Source organism: Nelumbo nucifera, chromosome 1 (assembly GCF_055504915.1).
Source record: "Nelumbo nucifera cultivar China Antique chromosome 1, China Antique-T2T, whole genome shotgun sequence".
NCBI classification, from domain to species: domain Eukaryota; kingdom Viridiplantae; phylum Streptophyta; class Magnoliopsida; order Proteales; family Nelumbonaceae; genus Nelumbo; species Nelumbo nucifera.
Window position 1 is genome coordinate 206,434,878 of NC_142649.1, and position 25,025 is coordinate 206,459,902.

At 37.3% G+C, this 25,025-nt stretch overlaps 1 protein-coding gene, 1 long non-coding RNA gene and 1 pseudogene across 5 annotated transcripts; 2 read left to right on the forward strand and 1 right to left on the reverse strand.

The window, feature by feature from the left end:
• The first annotated feature begins 3,233 nt into the window (after positions 1 to 3,233).
• On the forward strand, positions 3,234 to 4,216 carry LOC148804407 (fasciclin-like arabinogalactan protein 1 pseudogene; annotated as a pseudogene).
• A 2,393-nt stretch (positions 4,217 to 6,609) lies between these two features.
• On the forward strand, positions 6,610 to 18,450 carry LOC104610442 (putative ABC transporter C family member 15). Of its 3 annotated transcripts, none has more exons than XM_088895949.1 (11): positions 6,610 to 6,821; positions 9,596 to 11,940; positions 12,360 to 12,446; positions 12,527 to 13,174; positions 14,151 to 14,315; positions 14,491 to 14,785; positions 15,355 to 15,569; positions 16,782 to 17,087; positions 17,613 to 17,676; positions 17,763 to 18,002; positions 18,150 to 18,450. In XM_088895949.1, exons 1-11 carry the CDS (start codon positions 6,797 to 6,799, stop codon positions 18,320 to 18,322), a joined length of 4,563 nt encoding a protein of 1,520 aa, XP_088752075.1. In that variant the 5' UTR covers positions 6,610 to 6,796; the 3' UTR covers positions 18,323 to 18,450. The 3 variants fall into 3 exon arrangements, with proteins under 3 accessions (XP_088752075.1, XP_088752076.1, XP_088752077.1); XM_088895951.1 differs by having other exon boundaries at positions 6,611 to 6,821; positions 10,085 to 11,940; XM_088895950.1 differs by lacking the exon at positions 14,151 to 14,315.
• Positions 12,448 to 18,485, reverse strand: LOC148804408 (uncharacterized). 2 transcript variants are annotated; one of them, XR_016080990.1, is made up of 5 exons: positions 18,346 to 18,485; positions 17,761 to 17,992; positions 16,826 to 17,067; positions 13,748 to 15,031; positions 12,448 to 13,154 (listed from the first exon to the last, which is right to left on the reverse strand). It is a non-coding gene; the product is annotated as an uncharacterized LOC148804408 (long non-coding RNA). The 2 variants fall into 2 exon arrangements; XR_016080991.1 differs by having other exon boundaries at positions 16,826 to 17,101.
• Between the last annotated feature and the right edge of the window lie 6,540 nt (positions 18,486 to 25,025).

Below are 25,025 nucleotides of genomic sequence, written 5' to 3' on the forward strand. Positions count from 1 at the left end.
TTAACAAATATGAAAAATGTAAAAATTTAGTAGCATCATTGATAAATAATTACTAAAGGCACCATTGTAAATAATTACATATTTAGTATCAAATATGAAAAAAGAAAAAGAGAAAGGACAGGTTATGCTTTTTTTTTAAATCAATAGCATCATTCTAATTAATTAAATTTGTAATAATAATAATAATTAAAAGCATGAAAAGGGAAAGATTATAAAATCATAAGATTTCATTTAAATTATATAAAAAAAAAAAAGATTTCATTTGAATGCAAGCCTTTTGCTTTTAAGTTATATATATAGATGCTCATCCATTCATTCTACTAAAGTTCGTTGGGTAACTAGAACTGGTCATTGAGCAAAATCAACTTGATACATTACCATTTTAACCAGCTGACCAAGCTAATAAAAGAGATAAGTGGAAAATTATGATGATGTCGCAATTACTAGGAAGCTAGGAAACTGGTGAGAAACAAGATGTTTTGCCTTGATTTCTAAGAAAACAAATCCCACTAAGAAAATAGTAGTAGTCATTCTCCCTTACCATTGGGAACAATTCTCTGTATAGAAATCTTCATCTTGTTTCTTGTGGCCAACGGACCAACCGACCAAGCATACGAATGACCTAAATTTTCCGCCAGGGCTTCAGTCAGTGTAAACAAATGGATTAGAGGTGTTTTTAACCTATCGTTGACCTGGCTGGCTGGACCAGTGATTCAATCACACTTTCGGTTTGGGTCAACTTGTCAACCTTTAACCCACCATATTATTAAACCCAATAACCCATTGATTCGACCAACAATTTAACAGTCCGGACGGTTAAAATTAAATTGTTGACCTATCTGATCCGTTTAACACACTGTTTTCAAAACTGGACCAGACCGAACGGTCAGACCGGAAAAATTGGGAATTGGTCACCTGATTGGTTTCGTTTTTCTCTAAACTGCTTTTTACTTTAAAACCGTTGATTTTGGTCAGCAAACCGTTGAACCGGCTGGTTAATTGTTCAAACCGTTTGAACGGTTTTAACCGCTTTTCAATTTTTATTTTTTTTGTCAGAACAGGCCAGTCGTTCGAGTCAAACGATTGGACCGTTCGAACCGATAACCAGACCCCTGACCGATTCGATCACCAGTTCGTTTTTAAAAACCATAATTTAACAGATTATTGGATTTTTCTAAATGGGAAGAGACTTAAACACACTTTTTTATTAATTGGCTTAAATATACCATTAGTAAAAATGGTAAGTAAGGCTTTAACACGGATCTTGAGATTGATTAAGCCCCACCCAATTCAAGCTGAATTTTGTCTATATAGATTCTAATGCTGGAAGTTTTAACAACTATGTTATCAGCTACACAAATACAAAACTAAAAGATCTGAAACGACTAGTCCATATTATATTAGGAGTCTTTGAGAAGTAGATGCATCTTTAAAAGAATTAGATTTAATAATTCAAAAGTTTTAGTCCTATATGAGCCAAAATGCTTAAAGAGTAGCCACATTGATGTTAGAATTATGCAGAAAGATTTGTTCCTCCAACTGATACTATAAAATACATCGGATATGCATTGGTCGACAGTTTAGCATATATTTTCTAGGCTAATTATTGACCACTAATTTTTCAAATAAAGAAGTGAAGGTCATCCTTATTATAATTCAAACATCTTATTACATAAGATGTTTCGTTGATGGGTTATGTTTAAGTCAAGGTTTTAAAAATCAATTCGGAATTGGAATCATTTTAGCCACCGGTTTCCAGGTCGACTATTTGATCATCTAGTTTGAACAGTCGGTTTATCCCAATGAAATAATAAAAAAATGATCAAAACGGTTGAACGGATTGACGGTTCGATTGCCTGAATCAGTAGATCACTGACCAATTCAATAGTTTCTGGCTAAAGATAGAATTTGAGATAAAATAGAACTAATTGTCTGAATGGTTCCCGGGCCAAATGGTCCGACCACCTGAATCAACAACTGTTCGAAAATATTGGTTTAAGTCTAATGGGGTTGATCTACAACATATCTTTAAGTCTTTTTTAAAAAACTCAACATAGGTTAAATCCTTTTACCCTTTTTATATTCTTTTATTTTTATATTTTTATAAACTTTTTGCATTAATGTCGTTATGAAATGGCATATTTGACCCAAATAATTAAACCATCAACAAAATAACTATTTACTTACACGGGGCTGGATCTATATCTTGAGTTCCAGCTATTTGGATTGGGAAATTATAAGAGCACATGATTAATACCAAGTTAAAGACAGTATAGTCGGGTCTTATCTGATTAGAACGGAATTTAAAAAACATGATTAATAATAGCATGGACGATGCCAACTGGTTCAGTTGGTAAGATCTCTAATTGGTTGTAAGGTTTAAAGTATTGATACGTGTTCTATCGGGGGCTTTTCGATATATCCCTAATGTCCAGTTCAGATGGTGAATGGACCTTAAACCAGTCCCTTTAAATTAGACTAAAAAAACTAAAAACATAAAAAATCTATTGATATTGTCCGATATACTGCCACTATCGGCATACCACACGTATCGATATTTTGAACCTTGGTTAGTTGTAGAAAGCTTGGATCAAATCCCACTGTCATTAAGGTGGGAGCTTATGGGTAGGGGGTAAGGCTGCAATTTGGGCTGGGTTGGCCCGAACCCAACCTGAAAAAGTTGGGTTGGGTTGGGTCGGGTTGATGTTTGGGTTAGGGTAAGGGTTGAAATTCATGAACCCGACTTTACTTCAAGTTGGGTTAGGGTTGACCCCTTAGCCAATCCGACCCAACCTGAACCCGACTCTATAGTACATGTCATATACAAATATATGTTATATGTAATATATAACATACATTGATTTGGTTAGATGCATGATATTTGTATAGCCCCCACCACATAATATCATGTATTTCTTTTAGGGTAAAATACAAAAACCTCCCGTGAAGTTTTTGACAATCATAAAAATCTCCCCTTTAGTTTCACTTTAACAAAATCCTCCCCTAAATTTTTAAAAAATTCAACAAAAACCTCCCTTCCATCACTAATCCAGATGGAAAATGTTAGACCAATGCATCATTTTTTTTCCAAATACCCATTTTACCCTAACAAAATCGACAACAACACACCCAAAACTGCCACCGTATTTTCATTCTACTCAAATAATGCAGCTCTTCCCGATGGCCACCGGAACAATAACCCTCTCTCCTCCTGCTCTTAGTCAGGGTCATCGATGCGAGACCAACTCATCATAGAGATCAACCAACGCGAGACCATCATGGTATGTGTAGTCTACAATGGCGGCATGTCAGACCTCCTATCCAAACACCTCTCCATTTACACCATCAAATTATCAAAAACGTCTTATCCCTTCATGTTCTCGATTATTTTGGTGCACAGAAGTAGCATCAAATGACAAATGGTACGGTCTTGACTGCCACCATGTTCCAAGCCACTGGCCACTGGCTTTGCCCCCGACGCTTCTAGCTTCGTCAACATCACCAATCTCATAGGCAGTAAGGTCGGCTTTGGAGCCGAATCCAACCACGGCAAGGTCATGGCATCCGCTGAAGACGATGCCCCGACTCTAGGCCCTAGCCAGTTAAACCTCACATCTCTAATGTCAAAGCGAGGTTGTAAGGTTTTCGCAGATACGCTAGTGGCTTCCAAAGCTAAGTAGACATTTGACAACAACATTGAAGGAGGGTTAACGGTGTTCTGCCCCACTGACCAGGTGTTTAAGGACTTCATGCCCAAATACAAGAACCTAACAGCAGATGGAAAGAATTTGTTGTTGTTGCATCACAGAATTCCTATTTACCATTCCATGGAAATGTTGAGGTCAAACAACGGAGTTGTGAATACGTTAGCAATAGATGGTGCCAATAAGTATGATTCCACAATTCAAAACAACGCACGAGTTGGTAAAATTGGAGAAGATCGTGACAGCCAAGACAACGAGGATGTTGCTAGACCAGCATCCTTTAGCGATTTACAAGATTGACAAGGTGTTGTTACTCAAGGCGTTATTCAAGGCTTCGCTAATGCCAATGCCAACGATGGCTCCAACACCGGCGCCTATGGTTGCTAAGTCTCCCAAGGCATTGAAGCATGTGTCAGCACCGATACTAGAGTCCATGTCTCAGAATGGTGAACTATTTGATCAAACCATGGCTGATGACAAACAACGTTATTAGATTTAACGGTAAGAGATAGACAGTAGCGGTTTTGGATGTGTTGCTGCCAATTTAGCTAGGGTAAAATGAGTATTTGGAAAATTTAGGGGAGGATTTTTTTACGGAAGGGAGGTTTTTGTTGAATTCTTTAAAATTTTAGGGGAGGATTTTGTTAAAGTGAAACTAAAGGGGAGGTTTTTATGATTGTCAGAAATTTCAGGGGAGGTTTTTGTATTTTACCCTTTCTTTTAAGATAATCACTTCACTTAATCCTAACCAGAAAAACTAAAACCTTAATAACATTATTTCATGTTTTTTAAAAATTTTATTCTTCATCTCCTCTATGTTGTTTGTCACCCAAGAATGATCCATTGTAAGTCATAACTCATAATAAACTATAGTCATTTCTAACACTTGTTTTTTTTTTTTTGTACTGAAAGAACAAAAATATAGCATCAACAAACAAATACTAATGAAACATAGGATTAATATATATGTAGTAAAAGTTGAGTTAAGATTTAAAACCGAGAAATTCTATGAGGTTTTTTAAGGATGGGAAGAAGGTTGGATTAGACCCAACCCGAAATTGACTTTGGGTTGAGTTGGGTTGGGTTGGGTTAGAGTTGAAGGAATTTAGTTAAGGTTAGGGTTGGGGGTTTAGCACTTAGGGTTGGACTAGGGTTGGCCTCAACCCAACCTAATCCGACCCAACTTGCAGCCCTAGTAGGGGGCGGGTTGTCCATTGTATAGGCTGGAAGAGGAGGAAGAAGATTAATAATAGGACCGGTTCTAGGTTATAAACCCTGGACCAGGCATGTATGGGTTGAATCTAGGTCGAACAAAACCTTTTTTTACGGTAATGACTAATGAGCTATACGATAAGGGTAACCCTACCCTCCCTACCCGGGTGAAGGCAGGACTCGATCCGGGTCGAACCCAACCTATTGACAGCTCTATTGCTCTTTCCATAATACACAAGTGTCCTTATGACCGCCCCAAGGATAGAGACATAACCAGGTCTAGTCGTCTAGGTCTGAACCTCAGCCCAAATAGTATATAGGTTATATATACATCCTGAAAACGTGTCCTTCCCTGTTCACTTGGAGAGACACTGGCGCATTCGTGGAAAGAGCAAAAATAATCAAAGTGGAGCCGTAATCTTTTTCGATATGCCCTAATTAGCCTTGTTATAATTGTTTTACATTGGCCTAGCGCACTTCATCATTGAAAGAAAAACCGTTAAGCTAAAGGGTTGTTAATCAATGTGATTGATTTTGTTTAAAAATAAAATACGATTGTCAAAGTTAATTTCAGTATAGTTTTAAGTAATCATGTATTTCTTAGACTTTTAAAGTTAATAAAAGAGATGAAAAGAGAAAGCTTTAAAATATTGATAAATCGGTATGGTTTTTTGTTGTTGTTTTTTTTTTATTTTTTTGTGCAATCGGTTCAGAGGGCCGGTTTAGGACCCCCACCCCCTGAACCGGTCAGACCCCGATACACTCACTATAAAGGTATATCGAAGGGATCCTGGAATACATATCAGCCGATACAGACCGATATGTATCGATACTTTGAACCTTGAAAAAAAGTAAAAACCCTTCCTATTATAGAAAATAAAATCAATTTATTCCTAAGACATTGAGATTTGAGAACATGTTATCCATCAATTGACAATCCAAGCATTTTCAATAACCCTAAACAACGACACATATATGAATATATACTTTGAATCTTGGTTCAAATCATTTTATTCGGAGTAAAATGCATGGTCTTAAGAATTTCATTTGCAACACAAAATGGGTCTTAATCCTTTTGCTTGAAGGGAGAGACAGATTCAGCAACAATCTGCCTCATATAGATCAGGCCTAGTTATGATCAATCCTGATAGGGACTAATATGAGATGAGACAATGCCGACTCAACCTCTGTACTTCTACTGCAATTTGTGTTCTTCAAGTTCAGTCCATTGTCTAGTTCACAAATGAACTGGTTTTTGGGTCATATTTACAAGCCCATTTCATGATCATATCACCACTAAGCAGTAATTGACAGTGGCGGTGCATTACAGAACATTAATATTTGCCACGTTGACATCCTAGAAATAGGCCACGTCGATGATGGGAACCATATGATTAGTGAGGTGACGACAAATCTTTTATTCTTTGTGTCCTACTCCTAACACTAACACTGCACCGAACTGCTAATATAGCTATCATCTTAACCACTGAACCACTAAAATTAACACTTGCTTCTCATATACACCTTCAAAGGTTACACTAGCAAACACCAACCTGAGTTCAAACAACCATCCAAAAGACCGCCTTCAGAAGAACGAGCCACGTGACATTCCCTCTCAAACCCAACTTCCTACATGGCAAAAACTACCAACGTACAAACTCATCCCTATAACCAGATATGCTTGAACAAGAATCCCATCTCTCCCCGTTGCACCCACTTCTTAGTTGTTTCTGTCAATCTTCAGAACTAAAATGAGCTCACTCTCTTTTTCTGGAACATTTTCCTAGACTTCACAATAGTCTTACCCTTCCTGCTAGTTGTGGTCGAAGGGGCTTTCGAACAAGGTGAAGAAGTGGGTGGAGAAGCGTTTCTATGAGGAGATGCTACATTTAAACATTATGACAAGTAAGCTCCCACTGATCTTAGAAAGATTGTCTGTGAATGAAATGAAAGAAAAGTTTTAGGAGTTAACAGCTGCTTAAAACTGAAAACTATGGTACACCTATAGTGTTCTTCCATTCTGGATAGGAACTGAAACTGATAGGTTTAAAGTTAGCCCATTTGTGACTTCAGTTTGCAGATTCTTCCGGATGTGAATACATTTCTTAAAAGGCCAAAAACAGTAGTATCTGGCTTCATTGAGACTATGTTTAGTTTTGTTATGTTGCAATGTATTGGTGTTTTAAAGGATGTGATGTTTGAAAAACTGAAGGCTGAAGCTTACAAATAAATTAGAAATAAGACTCAAGGAAGATAAATTTGCTTCTTGTATTATATGTGGACTCTAGGGGTTGATTACTTTCTGTATAATTCACTAAGCCGGCTGGTGCAGTACCAATAAGATTGTTGCCTGCACAAATTAGTGTTGGTCCAAGTCTTTCAAACTCCACTAAGCCAAAACCCAAAACTGAGGAGAAAAAGACATAAGTAAAGGAAATATGAAATATATCTTTGCAAAACTTATGGACTTCTTATTTAATCATGGAAAAAAAACGAAAGCTAGTATTAAGAGGTATTCTGTGGTTCTGATTGATATATCTCTCAAACAATATTACTTTCTGTGGTTGCAAGCATGCTAAACACTTTACACACACACACACACACATATATATATATATATATATATATATATATATATAAAGCGCATAAGTTTAGTAGCTGTGGAGTGTTCCTTAGAAGGGAGATATTGGTTCCAGTCAGGGTTCCATAGATTGTTTCCAGTCAGGGTTCCATAGATTGTGTCATTTTCCACTGCTATTTTAACAAAATGGTAAAAAGGAAACATGAAGTGATCATCCGATACTATCATGTAGACAACCAAAAATGCAATGAAGATCCAAAATGTTCCATCTACCAGAAACAGACAAATCTTATGACCATTACCATCCATATACATTCTCTATTATTGAAATGATGGGTTCCATCTCCTTGTGTGCCATGGCCCATGGGTACCACTGAAGCATGCAGAATTTCTTTTCTGCCGTATACTAACTGCCTACTAGAACAAACTGTAACACCTGTACAAATGTAGAACTGCCATTATTCCATACAAGTAATTTGACTAAATCAATCTTCCATACAAAGAGATTGTAATCACAAATAACCTTTCTTTCTAGCCAAAAGATTCTGCAGAGAATGTGAACCAATGATTGAAGTTTCAAATTCAAGTTGTGTTGTAATCACAAATAACCTTGGCTTGAATTATGACTATAATGTTATAGGACATTTATGCTCAATGAGCATTAGTAGAGTGCTGGAAGTCAACAAACAAACTCCTTTTGAAATTGATTCTATTTAACCACAGAATGGTTTTATTGTTTCATCAAATAAGAGCGCAGAAAGGAATAATCCATTTGATAAAAGGTAATCTATGACCTAATTGTAGTTGTATAATGTGTGTTTTTGCACAATTCATATATGTGTGCATCCATTGGAGTGTCGAGGATGGGATCCACCACTCTATATAGGAGGTCTCCCATATTGATCAAATGATAGCACTATCCAACCTGTGACATGTGCAGAGGCCTGAAAAGGTACAGTGAAATTTACATAAAACCTAGCTTGACTTTATGGAACCTACAATTATTGCTTCAGGCCCTCTATATGTATCTAGTATATGAACACTCTGTTATTGATGGGAATAATTCTCTGGGAAAAGAAAATGATTAAACCTAGAATCTTGATATAGCTTGACCAAAGAGATAAATAAGAGCAGTTGATATGTAGGAAGTAAAAATGCAACTTAGTTGAGGAAATAAAGCATGCCATATAATGGGTATGCAATAATGCTCAGTGAGAATGAAACATATCATGACAACACAGAGATGAAATTTTGGTCATCTCTTGTTAGAGTCCTCAAAGTTCAGATTTCCTTAAAGCCTTTAAGGAAGCATGCATACTGGTAGGCAGGAAAGTTTTGATATTAAAAGATATACATTTCTGAAATGAATACCAAATCTATCAAAGAAATGAAAAACTTTTTTCTTAAGCACTTGAGAAAAATAGGTTAGATATACATACTCAGGATACTGCTGAGTGGTGGGATTACTGCTGCTACAATTATTGCTCCAGGCCCACTCCCGTCCTGCCATAACTTATAGCCTCCTTAGAATGTGAATAGTCTATGCTTATAGAAGCAATAGATGCAAAATTCCACCTAAGGAGAGAATGTACACAAAAAAGTCGCAATATAGATTAAGACTGGTTATCAATTCTTTTAGACAGAATGGTATCCAGATTAAGGTTTTGACTATAAATGTCTATACTGAGTTCCAAGGTCGAATATGGGGTGCGCAGAGGGATGAATTTTTTAATAAATTCATTGTAAAGAATTGCCAACTTGGCTGTATCTGGTACTGTTCTTGAGAAGATCCTAGCAGAAAAACGAAGTAAACTTGAATATTCAGCCCTTGATACTTCGCAAAATATATATTTCTACCACCAGGAGAGACAAAGTACCCAAAACAAAAACTTCAATAAATATTATCCATTTAGCCAAGCAAGTGATCATGTAGTCAACATGAAAAATACTGAGATATTTTTGTCTTAAATCACCTAGAGTAGGAGGGGAACAGGCAAACAGCACAAGTAATAATGAATAAAAGCAATGATATATGACTGTAACTTCTTGGCCCTGGGCCTTTTTTGATTCACTAACATCATTTCTTAATGTGCAAAAGATCTTGAGCTTCAAAATTGGAGAGAATGGATGCAGTTAAGGTCACCTTGTTTCAGGGAGGACATCATCATAATTCTCCAACTTGGGTTCCTTGGGAGTTTATTAATATACCTTTTACAGAAAATATTGAGAGAATCATGCATACAGAGATCAAAAAGCACACAGAAAGGAGCACAAATATACTCCTCTGGTGTAAGACTCAGCCTCTCTTACAAAGCCAATATAGGCTGCTCTATTTTGCTATTTGGAAGCCACTTTCTTATGCTTCTAATGCTTCTGAATGGAAATCGAATTCGTTGCAAATCCACAATGTCATATTTTTTGGCAGAAACCATGCAAACAATTTCATGGATGATTACATTAATTGCACTTGTCAATATTTCAAGAGCAAGGTCCTTGAAGCTTCCTTTGACTCTGAGAGGATGGTGGGTATACAGCTTCTTGCAATCAGTTATCTGTACTTCTCTTGATATCAACTACATTCTTACAGACCAAAGGTCCCCCAGAATAGGAGATTATGTCAACTTCCTTGGTCTATTTGCCTCCATCTACCTGTTGGGAATTTCAATTAAAGGGACCACAGGAATCTACTTCTTTGAAAATGACATCACAGACGCACTTCTCAACGGGACAACTGAAAAACACGCAGAAGGAAATAGGAAATCTCCATATGGAAGTGCTACTCTTCTCCAACTAATTACGTTCTCATGGCTTAACCCACTGTTTGCAGTTGGGGTCAAGAAATCCCTTGAACAGGATGAGATTCCTGATGTTGACATTAAGGACTCTGCAGGATTCCTTTCTCATTCTTTTGATGACAGCCTAAACTGTGTCAAGGAGAGGGATAGCACCACAGATCCATCCATCTACAAGGCAATCTTTCTGTTTATCAGTAAGAAAGCAACGATAAATGCAATCTTTGCAGTGATCAGTGCTGGAACATCATATGTTGGCCCATACTTGATTGACGACTTTGTGAAGTTTCTAAATGAGAGAAAAGAACGCAGCTTGAGGAGTGGATACCTTCTAGCATTGGCTTTTCTAGGTGCCAAAATGATTGAGACCATGTCCCAGAGGCAATGGATCTTTGGGGCTCGCCAGTTAGTTCTTCGATTGAGAGTAGCCCTGATATCCCAAATTTATAAGAAGGGTCTACACCTATCAAGTCAATCCCGACAAAGCCATACTAGTGGAGAGATCATTAACTATATGAGTGTGGATGTTCAACGTATCACAGACTTCATGTGGCACTTGAACATAATTTGGATGTTGCCAATACAAATTTCCCTAGCAATCTACATTTTAAATATGAACCTTGGTCCTGCATCATTAGCTGCATTAGCGGCAACAACAATTGTAATGGCATGCAACATACCCATTGCAAGGATCCAGAAAAAGTTCCAGTGCAAGATAATGGACTCCAAGGATGACCGGATGAAAGCCATGTCAGAGGTTCTCCGAAACATGAAAACTCTGAAACTTCAGGCCTGGGACGCTCAGTACCTACACAAGCTTGAAAGCTTGAGAAAAACCGAGTACAGCTGGCTATGGAAATCACTAAGGTTGTCAGCAATATCAGCTTTTATCTTCTGGGGATCCCCCACCTTCATCTCAGTAGTGACCTTAGGGGCATGTATTTTAATGGGTATCCCACTCACAGCAGGGAGAGTTTTATCTGCATTGGCAACCTTCAGAATGTTACAGGACCCTATCTTCAATCTACCCGACTTATTGTCAGTGGTCACACAAGCCAAAGTTTCAGCTGATCGAGTTGCATCATACCTCCAAGAAGATGAGATTCAAATAGATACAGTAGTATTTTGTCCAAAAGATGAAACAGAGTTTGAGATAGAAATCAGTACTGGAAATTTCAGCTGGAATCCAGAGTCAGAAAGATCAACACTGAAAGGAATAGAGTTGAAAGTGAAGAGAGGAATGAAAGTGGCAATTTGTGGGACTGTTGGATCAGGGAAGTCTAGTTTGCTGTCATGCATACTTGGAGAAATACCAAAGCTGTCAGGAATGGTGAAGGTCAGTGGAACAAGGGCTTATGTTCCTCAGTCTCCATGGATATTGACAGGAAATATAAGAGAAAATATTCTTTTTGGAAATGCATATGACAGTGCCAAGTATGAAAGAACAGTTAAAGCATGTTCTTTGATGAAGGATTTTGAGCTCTTCTCTTGTGGTGACCTTACAGAGATTGGAGAAAGAGGTATTAATATGAGTGGAGGCCAGAAGCAAAGAATACAAATTGCCCGTGCAGTCTACCAGGATGCTGATATATATCTTCTTGATGACCCCTTCAGCGCTGTTGATGCTCATACAGGCACTGAACTCTTCCAGGTTGGTTTTCATCAGACCATAATAGTCTAGCTATTATTAAGGCTCAATTACAATTAGGTTTCAATTGGTACAAAGCCCATTCAAGTTTCAACAAATTATATCCAGACTAATCAACAGTTATTTCATTAAATATAACCCCTTCAAAGTTCCAGGGACACTAGTGTGAATCAGGTACAATGGCACAGAAATACCTATTTTGGGGTCCATGCAAATTAAACATAGAAAACCCCTACCCATGCTAAAAATTTGGTTAAGATAGCCCAAATGGATTCCACTTGATCATACCCATTTAGAACTTAGACTGAACTTTGAAGCTAGTCAGTTTGGACATAAAAGAAAATTCTTTAAACCTTGATTCAATTTTACAAGCATCCCATCCAGTCTCTTATTTTGAGCTCTCTTTTACTTGTTTCATGCAGGACTGCCTGATGGGGATCCTCAAAGATAAAACAGTACTTTATGTCACCCACCAGGTCGAGTTTCTTCCAGCAGCAGACCTCATTCTGGTATAAAATATGCAGCATAAATTTTATTTCATAATCTCTAAAAAAAAATATTACATCAGAACTTAAAATAATCTTCACAGGTGGTGCAAGATGGAAGGATCACACAAGCTGGAAGGTTTGAAGAACTTCTAAAGCAGAATACCGGATTTGAAGTCTTAGTTGGTGCACATGGCCAAGCTCTAGAATCAATCCTCACAGTTGAAAATTCAAGTAGAACATCTAAAAGACCTATATCTGATAGTGAAGCTGAGGTAGACCACACCATCATAAATGCAGAAATTACTAGGCATGAATCTGACCATAATCTCTCCCCAGAGATAACAGACAAAACGGGAAGATTGATGCAGGATGAAGAGAGAGGAAAAGGAAGCATCGGGAAAGAAGTTTACTGGTCATATTTAACTGCAGCACGTCGTGGGGCCTTAATCCCAATCATACTCTTGGCACAGTCACTCTTCCAAGTGTTACAGATAGCCAGCAACTACTGGATGGCATGGGCTTCTCCTCCTACAAGTGGGACTGAGCCAGTTGTGAAGATGAACATTCTCTTCCTTGTTTATATACTTTTATCTGTTGGGAGTTCACTTTGTGTGCTGATCCGAGCCTTGTTAGTAGCAATAGCTGGCCTAGTGACGTCCCAAAAATTTTTCATTAATATGCTCCATAGTGTACTTCGAGCTCCAATGTCTTTCTTTGATTCAACCCCAACTGGAAGGATTTTAAACCGGGTAAGTAATTTTTTTGTGGTAAATAATCAGGTAACATAAACATATGTGTATGTATGTGTGTTGTGTTTGTTGATCAGCGAGTGAGTAATATATAATTATTCATGTTTGCATGCATGTAGTTATAAGATATCTGATGACAGAAAAACTTATCATCTAATACAGGTTTTATAGGTTGGCCTTTTATTTTTCTTTTTTGTTTTCATTTTTTTTTTTTGGACAGGAGAATATACAACAAGAAACAGCATACTAAAAATGGAGAAGAATTAGGTAATAGAAATAACTTGCAGGAAAAATGGGGGGGAGGCTGTATGATACATTATGAGTATAAGCATCAAATATCACTTAAAGAACTAATTTCCTATATGTACAAAGCCTTAAAATTTACAAACAATTCAATTTACCCAAACGACCAAATATATGTATCAAAGATTTATGAATCAAGTTTCTGTATTTAGTAAGAATAAACTGGAAGAACGGAATGGAGAAAAGGAAAATGCCATCTACATATATGTTAGCACACATACACACACATCTTACAATGTATATTGAGGAAAGCCCAAAACCAGAACTGACCTTTAGATCTTGATTCGATACTTCAGTTAAGGATCTGCTTTTCATTTTCACCCTTTGATGCTTTTGTTGGAAACCAAGAAAAAACTGTGGAAGACATTATTGAATGCAAACCCATATTCTCTGATAATGTATGCTTAACTACTGTATTATTGGATGCAAAACAGGGAGAAATAGTGAGAAGAAACCTTGTACACAGATATGCATATATATTTCTTTATAAAGAAAAATATATATTTAATTCTTCAATGAATGCAGCTCAGACATTTTGAACTGATGCTTTCCAGAATCTTATTATGCCTATGTAATGTGCATATATGGTTTACGCAATTATATGTAAGACAAGCCCATACATGAGAAGCTGGAAGTCCTGAGTACTAATAGACTCAAAACATCTTGACTTCAGGCATCTATGGACCAAAGTGTGCTAGACTTGGAAATAGCAGGCAACTTAGGATGGTGTGCCTTCTCAATAATACAAATCCTAGGGACCATCACAGTCATGTCACAGGTGGCATGGCAAGTATTTGCCCTCTTTATTCCAGTAACTGCGATCTGCATATGGTATCAAGTAAGACATTTCTTTCAATTGCAAAGGTTATTCACTCAAAAGATGGTTATAGAAATTATTTCATTCTCTGCTCCACTTGCAAGCTGAGGTTTGGAGTAGGGGATTTATACAACTTAAGCTTATGGCTGACAGCCAATTCAGAAACTGAGTCTAATATTTGCGATGATCACTGCAGCGATACTATATACCAACTGGAAGAGAATTGGCTCGCTTAGCTGGAATTGAAGGAGCTCCGATTCTCCACCATTTTGCAGAATCACTTGCAGGAGCTGCGACAATCCGTGCTTTTGACCAAGAAGACCGCTTCCTTGAAGCAAACCTCAGCCTTATTGATAACCACTCAAGGCCATGGTTTCATAATGTGTCAGCAATGGAATGGCTTTCCTTCAGATTGAACATGCTATCCAATCTTGTGTTTGCATTTTCATTAGTTTTGCTTGTGAGCCTCCCAGAAGGAATTATCAATCCAAGTGAGGATAGTGAATATACATTTTCCTAAGATGTTTTTTTTTTCAGTAGGTAGACCATGAATAAAAAAGCCATTACTTAGTGATGGTCCCACCAATCCAGAGTCTTGAGAGGGGTAGACTCGATTCCTACCTAATTTGGCATTTTCTGCACAAAGTAGTCACTCTTGGACATGATCCCGTTCACAGACTTGTCAGCCCACGATTTTACCACTGTACCAAGCAATGGCTCCTTATGGAATGGCACTCCTACAGACATCAAAAACATGTGCAGAAGTTAGAACCAGCATTATAAAGTGTCCCACTTATGAAATTTCCTATACAAAAATAAAAACAATCAGATGACCATGCTCATTATTTTATAGAAATATTAGCATAGGATATTTCCTAGGTTAGAACCATCAAATGGTAGGGCCCTATCACCCTGCATGTTTACTGTGCATATTGTTGAACCATGACCTTATGGCCTAGCTCATGAACATATTTAACTTTACATTCTTAATCACCGGAGACTTGGTGGTTTTATATCAAAGTACCAGAGAGAGTTCATTCTGAATTGGATATCTTAACAGGTATTGCAGGGTTAGCTGTGACATATGGGTTGAATCTGAATGTTCTGCAAGCCTCTGTTATATGGAACATGTGCAATGCAGAAAATAAAATGATCTCAGTAGAAAGAATTCTGCAGTATTCAAAAATTACTAGTGAAGCTCCCTTGATAATTGAAGAATGTAGACCACCAAGCAACTGGCCACAAGCTGGAACAATTTGCTTCAAAAATTTGCAGGTAAAATTACATCATCATCTAAGCGTTGTCCCAACTATATCAAATTAGCTACATGAATCCTGATCCTCCATTCCATCCTGTTGAGTACCATATCCATTGTTAAATTATGGGCCTTAATCATTTCTCACTGCTTCAACCCATGTCCCTTTTGGCCTGACCCTAACTCTTCTAGCCCCTTCAATTTGTAATATAGTTGTAAATGGCTCTATTATGTAATATTCCACTACGAATCCCGGTCACTTCTTCTTACTGGTTCCGTAGATGGATATAGTTGTAAATGGCTCTATTATGTAATATTCCACTATGAATGACTATAGTTGATTGTGAGTACTGGTAGGCATGTTAGATGACATTGGCATTCAAAACAAAACTAGTATACAATGTGCATGCATTTTAAACAAATTTATGTAGAAGAAATTAGTAGTAGACCAAGAACTCTAGTGTTCAATATATTTTCTTGTTTAACTTCTATATCTCTTACCTCTTTTATTGTCTACAAAGGAAAAAGGTAAATTAGACGCATGCCAAGCATATCACAATCATCATATTTTACAGTAAAAGTAAAGTTAATCAGGTTAATTTAGATATGTCATTTATTTTTCATTTTTCACCTAATTTTAACTTCACCAAGTTACTACAGTATCAAAATTGTTTCTGGAACTGTGCTGGTTCATAGTGCTCCTTTATCTGTAGCTTATGCGGAGTTACCCAGAAAATCATAAATTCAAGTCTCCACCCTAAGATGGCAGTTTCTACATATAGTGCAACTACAAAGCTACAAGGGAAACTGACATCTAGGAAATCTTCCAAGAAGGAACCAAAAGTAGGATTCCACAAACCATCTGGCCTATAATCCATCTAAGAAGCAATCTGCATATGCTTTTCAACTGTCAAAAAGAATGATATGAATTAGACTGTCAGTATAGTATCAATTCATATTAATTGATTGTCCAGTAGATCTTGTAGGTTGAACCCATGGAAACTGTGAATATTGACTTCTTCGTTTCAGGACAGAACTAGGATGTAGTCCCACATCAGCTACTAGTATATGTGCATACCAAAAAGATACCCTCATTCAAGATTTTCTAAAATCCATCCAAGTTTAAAGCAGTACTTACAACTAAGTTTCATTTACTTGCAAACAATTTCTCATCTGTACAGAATGGATAACTTATTTACTTATAGATTTAAACATATTTGTCAATTTTACAGATCCGATATGCAGAGCATCTTCCATCTGTCTTAAAAAACATTACCTGCAAGTTTCCAGGAAGAAAGAAGGTTGGTGTTGTGGGACGGACAGGCAGTGGGAAATCTACTCTCATTCAGGCCATATTCCGAATTGTGGAACCCAGAGAAGGAACCATTGAAATTGATGATGTAGACATTTGCAAGATAGGCCTTCATGACTTGAGATCCAGACTTAGCATCATCCCACAGGACCCAACAATGTTCGAGGGAACAGTGAGAGGAAACCTTGACCCTTTAGAGAAGTATTCTGACAATGAAGTATGGAAGGTGGTTATTTCTATCTGCAGCAAAACATTTTAAGTAGAATACTTAAAAACAAGACGCAGGACACATACATCATGAAGTGATAATCGTACTAGGGTATAGGATGCAAGTAAGTTTGCATGCCTATTTCCTGTACATGATGTGAACTACTAGAGCATTGACCAACATTTGTCAGTCCAACCAAGGATGTCTATTAAGTCAAGATTGACTTGATTTATGAACATAACTATCTAATCTGTATTCTAGATATGGAACTCTTTCCATATTGTTTGACCATAAAATTGAATACAGCAATTAGATACCAAGGATCATAAAATCGGGTAGAACTTTAGAAAAAGATCCTTGGTGGGGCTTACCTAATTCTAGATCCTGACCTCCTGATTTCTTCCTATTCTCCTATCCAGATATCAATCTTGCTTTAAGTAACTCTAATTGATAATAACTTACCCTAAGTGGATTCTGAAAATATGAGCATTCACAATTTTTTGTTTAAAATGGAATGTTTGAAAAAAAAAATCACATTTTCAGGTCCTTGATAAATGTCAACTTGGTGATATAATACGTGCAAAGAAAGAGAAATTGGACACCACAGGTAAGATTAATCAATAGGAATAGCAATTCATTATCAGGTTTTTTGAATTCTCGAGTTTTGACTCCTAAAACATATGGCTCTTACAGTGGTTGAAAATGGAGAAAACTGGAGTGTGGGGCAGAGACAGCTTTTCTGTCTTGGAAGAGCCTTATTAAAGAAAAGCAGCATCCTTGTTCTAGATGAAGCCACAGCCTCAGTTGATTCCGCAACTGATGGTTTGATCCAGAAGATCATACGCCAGGAGTTCAAAAACTGCACAGTTATTACCATAGCTCACAGAATCCACACAGTTATAGATAGCGATCTTGTTCTGGTCCTGAGTGAAGGTAAGCAATTAAATTATATTAAAAGTTTAGCAAGAAATAGGAAAAATAAAGAAAAGTGGGAAAATAAAGGAAAATTGAATAGAACTAAAAATTCTTTTTTTTATAGTATTTTGGTAAAATGGGTTGAAATTATTGTTTTGTGAACAGGAACGGTTGTGGAGTATGATACCCCAGCCAAGCTTCTGGAAAGAGAGGATTCATTTTTCTCAAAGCTTATAAAGGAATATTCGTTGAGATCACAGAGCTTCAACAGTTTTGCAAACTTACAAAATACTTGTTGTAACACAAACCTGGAAATCTCAAACATCCAGGTGAAATAAAGAATGAATGATCTCTCACTCACACTGATTATAAAGCAGAAACAACTTCCTTGAGAATTGAGATGTAATGTATTCATTGCTAGTATTCCTCAATACCAAAAGATATGACCAAGGTCACTGATTCTTCATCTCTGCTTCAGCCCTACTAATGGGTCAGCTGCACAAATTTAATTCTGCTACTCTCTACTTGATAGAGTGATTACTATTGCAAAATATTGAATCATTTCTTCCGTTGCTCTTCTTTATTCCCTTGCACAAGAGTACCCTCCGGCCTCCGCCCCCCCCCCCCCCCCCCCCCCCCCTTCTCTCAGGCTGACCGCGATTACAAGTTCAACTGAGCTGCATCACTCTCCGCCAACAGAGTGCTCGCATGTAGGCTTGAATTGTGCCTAGAACGAAAACCCACATGTTAATTTCTTTCACAAATACTTTCGAAAAGCCTTGACACTCTTCTTTCTGCCTTCAACTCTTCCTGTCAATTGATTCGATAACAGAGAAGACGATGTGCAGAAACTTGATCTTGAACACCATCCAATAGTTTTGAAAGTTCACATTTCAAGTGGCTCTCCAAGTGCTAACTTCACGTGCTGATCACAATCTTGTGGAGATGCGTCCGGACAAAAGATTGAGACCTTGCATTTTGGGGGCCCTGGATAGTGCAGATGCCATGCCATGGTCGGGGTTCGATCAAATGTTTCGTCTCTATCGATGAGGGCAAATAGATATGACTGTAACTGAGTAGGATTGCATGACTACAACGCTTTTTTTCCTTGCGATTACCCTTGTTTCTTCTTCTTGCAAGTCTCAAAATTGGACTCGAGTTTTGGGCTAACTCGGTGGTTGGTGTTTCATGGACGCATCTTCGCAATAATGTCTGTGTAGACGAGAAATCCCGATGGGGGGGAGGGGGGGAATCGCGCGAAGGTTTATAGTGTAAGTGTGTAACTGTATTAGCAGTGAAAACGGATCGAATTGATTTTAATTCGTTTCGAATCTTAACATCTGATTCGCATAGGATCCGAATGGAATTCGGGTTATCGAGTGAAATAGATGTCGAACATAGCGTGGATAATTTGGTGTCCAACTTTAAAATGCGAGAATTGAATATTCAAACTTTCAAATAATTCAGTATCGGTCATTAAATTGTTTGTTAATTAGCTGTTAAGTGATATTTGAAAAAGTCAAAAATACCCTTCGAATTTCATCCAATTCTTTTTAACAACCATCCAAACATTAACAAAAAACTGAACAATCCCAAATCCTACTTTTTTCTATTCAAAAAAAAGTTGATGACTATTTAGAAGAATCTAGAATTTGGGACTATTTATTTTATTGCCAATGTTTAGATGATTGATAAAGAGAATTAGATGGCATTCAAAGGGTATTTTTGACTTTTCAAATGCCACTTAGCGATTGATTACGGACTGGTTAATGGGAGGTATTGGATTGTCAAATTTTGAAAGTTTGAATGCTGAATTGTCACATTTTAAAATTTAGGGACCAAATTGTCACTCGAGCCAAAGTACAGGTACTGATCGGGAATTTTCCCAAAAAAAAATTTGGGTCCGTTTGGTTCGTGGTTGGAATCGGAATCGGAATCCCTTGGAATCGGAATCAGAATGGTCAATTCCCCCTACCTGTTTGGTTCACCCAAGAATCGAATCAGATTCTGATTGATGCTGCTTGGTTCATGAAAAGGCCGAAATCGGAATCAACCATGATTTCCAGTTTTGCCCATAATAATAATAATAAAAAGCAAAAAATGCATGAAAATACTAAAAAATGCAGAAATTGCAGAAATTTTCCATGAAAATGCAAAAATTACAATAATTTTGTAGAAATTTCAGAAAAATGCATGAAAATACTCAAAATTTGCAGAAATTGCAAAACAAATGTAGAAATTTTGCAGGGAAAATGCAGAAATTACTACAATTTTGCAGAAAATTCAGAAAGTGCATGAAAATACTAAACTTTTTGTAGAAAATTGCATGAAAATGCGTGAAAATACCTGAAATTTTGCAGAAATTGTAGAAAATTACAGAAATTTGCAAGAAAATCAGAAAATTATAGAAATTACAATGATTTTGCAAAAACAAAATCAGAAAAAATGCATGAAAATCAGGAATTTTGCAGAAATTGCAAAAGTTGCAGGAAAATGCAGAAATTACAACAATTTGCAGAAAAATATAGAAATTACAAAACAAATGCAGGAAATTGCAAAAAAAAATGCAGAAAATGCATGAAAATACCTGAAATTTTGGAGAAATTGCAGAAAATTGCAAGAAAATCAGATAATTACAGAAATTACAATAATTTTGCAGAAAAAAATCCAGAAAATGTATGAAAATATCAGGAATTTTGCAGAAATTTCAAAAGTTGCAAGAAAATGCAGAAATTACAACAATTTTGCAGAAAATTATAGAAATTATAGAAATCTTACAGTAAATTGCAGAAAAAATGCATGAAAATACCTGAAATTTTGCAGAAATTGCAAGAAAATCAGAAAATTGCAGAAATTACAATGATTTTGCAGAAAATTTCAAAAAATGCATGAAAATATCAGGAATTTTGCTGAAAATTGTAGAAAAATGCATGAAAATACCTGAAATTTAGCAGAAATTGCAAGAAAATCAGAAAATTGCAGAAATTACAATACTTTTGTAGAAAAATTCAGAAAAATGCATGAAAATATCAGGAATTCTACAGTAAATTGCAAAAATTGCAGAAATGCCGAAATTACACGCTTTTCTTGCAGATCGGTTAAATCTGGCATGTATTTGGATCTGTGATGCACCATTATTGGGGGTGCAAGTTGGATAAAGTGGACACTAATTCATTTTAGTTTCCTTCTAATTTCTCACAAACAAATAAGATAGCCAAATCTGAAGCAAAAACAAATTAGAATTTACATTCAGCTTGTTTGGACTCAATTCAATTATATTTCCATTTAGCAATACAAACACAAAGATTCCAAGAATCCATTGGATATGTGGCTCATTATTGACTAAATGGTCTCACAGAGTTGACTGTGTAACCACAAATCCTAGAGACCATCTAGATACTAGTAATACTAGAGTTAAGCCAAATAGAAGGCAATCTAGTTTTAGGGGCTGGTGCTTGACTTAGTAAATATATAACCTGAACCCTGCCTCGCCATCAAGCAGGCCGATCCATGCCTACCTGAATCCACAAAGGAGCAGGAGGGTTGAACCTCTGAGATGATCAAGTGATTCAGGTTAATGATTGCCATTCATTCTGAAGAATGAAGGGATTCCTTAAGGTACATTTGGTTTATTAGGAAACTAGTGAGAAAGGGGCAATTATAAGACATTTCATGGAATTCCTGAGAATTTTTTGTTTTCAACTTTTCCAAGGAACCAGACAAGCATTTATAACTATATAAATGCTTTATGAATTGGGTGTTGTGTGTAATATCATATGAACCAGCTAAGTAAGATAGCATGATCAACAACTGCACAAGGTTGGTTCAGTCTATAGGAATGTTCAACCACATGATTGGTTTTGTTTTTCAAACAAAAACAACCGCCCCATTAGCAAAATCAATATATTTTTGATGGCAAGGCAACTGTATTTGTCTTGAAAAAACATACACATCAGTGAGCATCCCCTAAAAGGGTAAGGCACCTAGAATGGATTGACAATAACTTCTTCAACTTAGAGGTTGATTAGCAAGGCGGTATGGTTGTTGGTATGAACAAGAATGGATCTGAGTCCGTGGTGTATCTCTACAATGGCTTTGTAGTCTCTGCTATCTGGCATATTCAAATATTCAAGAACAGTTCAATGTAGTCTCAATAACACTTGTCTTTTCTTGTATGTGAATAGGAAAAACAATAGTAAGGCTCACTACATGGCAAACCTGGCCAGAAATCAAAACAGCTTTTATCTCGTTTATAAATTACCCTCCACCTTGGCCAAACGTGTAATCTTTGGTGGAGCTTGTCTTATTGTGTCTCTTCTGTTTCCTTGGTTTGATGAAAGCATACTTACAAATAGATAAATAAATAAAAATGATTCTGAGCTTTCAAACACCAAGTTTATTTTGAGTTCGACTATGAACTATACTCACCGATTGTCTGGATTGACTGGTGTGAAAAACTTGTTAATAGTAGCAGTGAAGAAGTAGATCAATCCCAAATAGAGTAGGAGAACATAAAATGATTTCAGTCTCCGTTTGGTTCGCATGAATAGGAATCTGGAATCGGAATCGGAATGGGCTATTTCGATTCCAACTGTTTGGTTGGGTGGATTCGGGATCCCATTCTCATATTCACATTCCTGCTGAAATGGTATTGATGATGCACGATCCGGTCGGCCTTAACTACCGGTAATCTTGCCTCTGATGGAGTCGAAGATGCCCGAAACAAAGAAGAAATCGGAGATTTCCGGGGAGGAACCCGATAGGAATACTCCAAAGCTCAAGTCAATACTCTTGATAAGGCAAGGAAAATAAGAGATTTCAAGACCAGAAAGCACAAATATCACATACCTCTTTCTCTCGGGGAGGAAGGCCTTTTGAAGTCACCCGGTACACTTACTCCCAAATTTCTGCCAAGTCAAGTATAACCGCCTCTGTGGGGGGCAGGCATAACCGCCACTGTCCTTTCTGCCAGGGCCGTCTCTGCCACAACTGAGATGACAGTGGCAGGTGGCCGTTACGGCGTGATTGTCGTCTGTCAGAAGACCCAGACCAGTCAGGCGTTCTGCCCCATAGTATGGATCTGTCAAATATGGTTTCACAGTCGCGCGACCTGGAGCCGAAGTGTCGGAGTGGTGCGCGAGGTGAAGTCTTGAGTTCGAATGAGTAGGTCCTACTGTCCCGTAGTGTTGGCATATGGTCCGAACTGGCCCGGGGTGGGCTAGTTTCGGCCTTGCCCTTCGCGGGCTTCGTTGTTAGCCTCGGGATCCTTTAGGGAGAGTTCGGGTTTCGCCTCCCAGGAAGCGTGGATTCCTTTTGGGAACCTCGGGCCTCTTCTTGGGGAGCTCGGGAGCTCGGGCCTCTCTTTGGGACATGGCCACGCTACGTCATCGTGTCGAGCTGGCATTCCTGCCAGGTCATCTCGTCTTCTTCCACGTGTCGCACAGCCAAGGGGTCAGGCCAAATCTACCTTCATCAGGTATTCTCCCATTTGAGGGAATGGCCATTCCCTGCCCCTTCCTTGGGAATGAAATCCTATTCATGCTGATTTCAATATCCATTTCCATTCCTGTCTGAACCAAACATACTATGGGAATAGACAATTCTGATTCTGATTTCAGAGAATTCCAATTCCGATTCCGATTCTGACTGTGAATCAAACGGACCCTCGGTTAGTGATAAAAGGGAGGAAGAGGAGGCAAGGAAGCAAAGCACAAGCGGTGGGTTTCGAAGAAGAAGAAGAAGAAGATGATGAAAGGAGAGAGAGATCCATGATGACCTGGCCAAAGTAATATAGGTCAAATCTTCAGAGTTCAACCACCGAACTGCAGAAGGTTTGAAGGAGGGCGTGACGAGAGAGAGGATAAAGAGGGTTGGAAACTTAAATCGAGGGTTAGAGGGGTTTTTCCGTTATTTTCCTTTTTATTGTTTTAACCGGCTGGAATGGGAATCCGATTCTGAGGGGGTGGGTCGGGAATAGCCATTCCCTCAAATGGGAGAATACCATTCCTCACCGAATGGGAATCGGATTTTGATTCCACCCAACCAAATGACTGGATCATTCCGATTCCAATTCCGGACCCCTATTCGTGCAAACCAAACAGACCCTTATAACCAATGGACTGGAATCATAAAAATGGTAAACAATCTGTGTTCATCCAAATCAAAATTCACGACTGCTTTTGATTGGTAAAGCGATTAAGTACCTGAATTTTAAAGCAATTTGGTTCCTGGATTTTAAAACACCTAAGTATTTGAGCCTTCAAAATGCCTCAGTTTAGTCCTTATATACGACTTAAAATTTTTGAAAATATCAAAATTATTTTTCGAAATAAAAAATTTTTCATTATATTCTTTGGATTTGGGCATTTGGATGATTGATAAAAAAAATAAAAAATAGATTACACCCAAATGGGTATTTACATCATTTCACATGCCATTTAACAGTGGTTAATGAATTTGAACTAAATTACGATGTTTTAAATTCGGAAACCAAAGTAAGACTAATCTACAATTTACCTATTCCATACATCTACTTATAAACCTTGATATTGTTTTTGAGACTGCGTTTGGAAATAGTGCATGGTGCGCAAACTGAACTAAAAAAAGGTAAATTTGCAAACATTTTGTAAGATTACAATGACAACATCTTTGTTTTTATCTAACATGTTTGTATTTAAAATTGAAGCAAAGTTCGTTCCAAAAATTGAAGGATAAAAGACTTAAACATACTCTGGGTTTTCATAACTGAGCTTTTAATTAGTCTTAAATATACATTTTCATCCTTCTTTTTGACAAATTCAACAAAAAAGACATTATTGCCCTTCGTTATAACGTGAAACAGGATTGCTTCTACCTTGAGACACCACCCTTCAAGTCGGTGGTTCTTCTTCCAACTTTAAATTAACAAACTCACAATCTCGCTGGTCTTGGAAAAGATTTTGAATATTTCTATAAAAAATCAAAATTAATCTAATAATTTGAATAAAGCAAAAATAAATAAATAAATCTTTTCAGTACCTCCCCTGTGCTTGCATAGACAAG

Coding starts and splice junctions, on each gene's coding strand:
- LOC104610442 (XM_088895949.1), top strand. CDS start 6,797: ATGCTACATTTAAACATTATGACAA. Junction 11,941..12,359: donor CAGGCACTGAACTCTTCCAG/GTTGGTTTTCAT, acceptor TGTTTCATGCAG/GACTGCCTGATGGGGATCCT. Junction 14,786..15,354: donor AGAAGGAATTATCAATCCAA/GTGAGGATAGTG, acceptor ATATCTTAACAG/GTATTGCAGGGTTAGCTGTG.